At 50.9% G+C, this 1,607-nt stretch overlaps 1 protein-coding gene across 1 annotated transcript in view; it reads left to right on the top strand.

Moving 5' to 3' along the window:
• LOC119426451 (sodium channel protein type 2 subunit alpha-like) overlaps window positions 1-1,607 on the top strand; it is a 124,956-nt gene that overhangs the window by 66,340 nt on the left and 57,009 nt on the right. Inside the window, exons 15-17 of the mRNA XM_037694012.1 lie at window positions 790-930; window positions 1,012-1,132; window positions 1,269-1,468. Coding sequence (XP_037549940.1) covers window positions 790-930; window positions 1,012-1,132; window positions 1,269-1,468 — 462 coding nt within the window. The remainder of the gene's footprint in view (window positions 1-789; window positions 931-1,011; window positions 1,133-1,268; window positions 1,469-1,607) is intronic.

Genomic DNA, 1,607 nt, shown 5'->3' with positions numbered 1-1,607 from the left:
CTGAAGACGTTTTAAAGAAGTATTTGGACACCCAGACTTCTTTTATGACTTGGAGCTATAGAAATAAACTGAATTGCATTGAACTGGTTGGTTAGTTGGTTAATAAGGCTTTAAATGTTTAAGTCCAGCACACATAAAGAAATATTTGCATCTTTCAGATTCAGAGAGAACTTGAAGGTCAACCATTCAGAAGCTCTCAGATGTTGGAAACCTTCAGGACTTTACTGATGATTTGTTCAGTTTTGTCTGTTCTACTGGGCTTTACTGACCCCAGTTGTTGTTTTACTCTCTTTATGGGTTGTTCTACTCTCCATTTGGTTCATGGTTTTGGCAGCATGATGTCTTAGTGGTTAGAATTGTTGCCTCACAGCCAGAAGGTCTTGGGTTCGATCCCTGGTTTGGACCTGGGCTCTTTCTGTGTGGAGTTTGCATGTTCTCTTTGTGGGTTTTCTCCTGGTACCTGATTTCCTCCCACTGTCCAAAACATGCATGCTAGGCTGCTTCAGGCCCATGAGGACCTTTAGACAAAGATCTGTGATGTCTGTGAGACTCTTCTGGTTAAACAAGGGCAACTAATAAACAAATGGATGCAGTGAAGGAGAAGATGTTGTGACAGAGGACGCTGGAATCGATGGAGGCAGATGGTCCACAGTTGAGATCAGCTGGAGGGAGCAGACCAAAGAAGATGACTGACATCCTTCCACTGTGCAGGCCTCTGCCTTCCTGTCTGACCTTTGAACTGACACGGAGGTCCAACCTGAACCTTCTCCTGTTTGTGTCCTTCTGCAGCTGCTGAACCTCTTCCTGGCTCTGCTCCTCAGCAGTTTCAGCTCCGACAACCTGTCGGCTCCAGACGACGACGGCGAGATGAACAACCTGCACATCGCCATCCACCGGATCACCAGAGGACTGGCCTGGTGCCGCCGACAGGTAGGTACCGGTCCGACCGAAGACCCACCACCTGTCAAACAGCTGAAAGCGTCTGAGGCTGGATTCATGATCCTGGTTCAGGTGGTGGACTTCTTTAACGGGAACCTGAAGCGCCGACGTCAGAAACGGAAGGAAGCCAAAGCCATGATGAAGCTGAAGCGTCTAAGTTCGATCCACACCGAGGCCAACGGAGCCGTCATCGGTAACACGACACGCACACACACGACACGCACACACACGACACGCACATGACACGCACATGACACACACACGACACACACACTAAACCCAATGTTCTCCTGATGTGGTCTGAACGTGGAGGTTCTGCTCCATTTCAGGTCGTCACGTGGAGAAGTACGTGGTGCCGGAGGACGACAGCTACATGACCAACCCCAACCTGACCATCAGCGTCCCCATCGCCCCCGGGGAGTCGGATGTAGAGTTCCCCGAGGAGGAGGAGGAGGAGGAAGAAGAGGAGGAGGGAGGAGGGGAGCAGAGTGAGGGGTCTGAGGGAGACGAGGCGCGGGAGGAGGAGGAGGTGAGGAAAAGGAGGAGGAGGTCTTTATGGTTGAGACAGGAACACACCTGGTCCTGACGGAGACTGAGTCAGCTGGTTTCAAACAGCTGAGAGTGTGTGTGTGTGTGTGGTTAGTGTGTGTGTGTGTGTGTGTGTGTGT

Source organism: Nematolebias whitei, chromosome 20, assembly GCF_014905685.2.
Source record: "Nematolebias whitei isolate Nwh7 chromosome 20, NemWhi1, whole genome shotgun sequence".
Taxonomy (NCBI): Eukaryota; Metazoa; Chordata; class Actinopteri; order Cyprinodontiformes; family Rivulidae; genus Nematolebias; species Nematolebias whitei.
The sequence above is the reverse complement of the archived record's forward strand: the minus strand, read 5'-3'. Positions and strand labels throughout refer to the sequence as shown.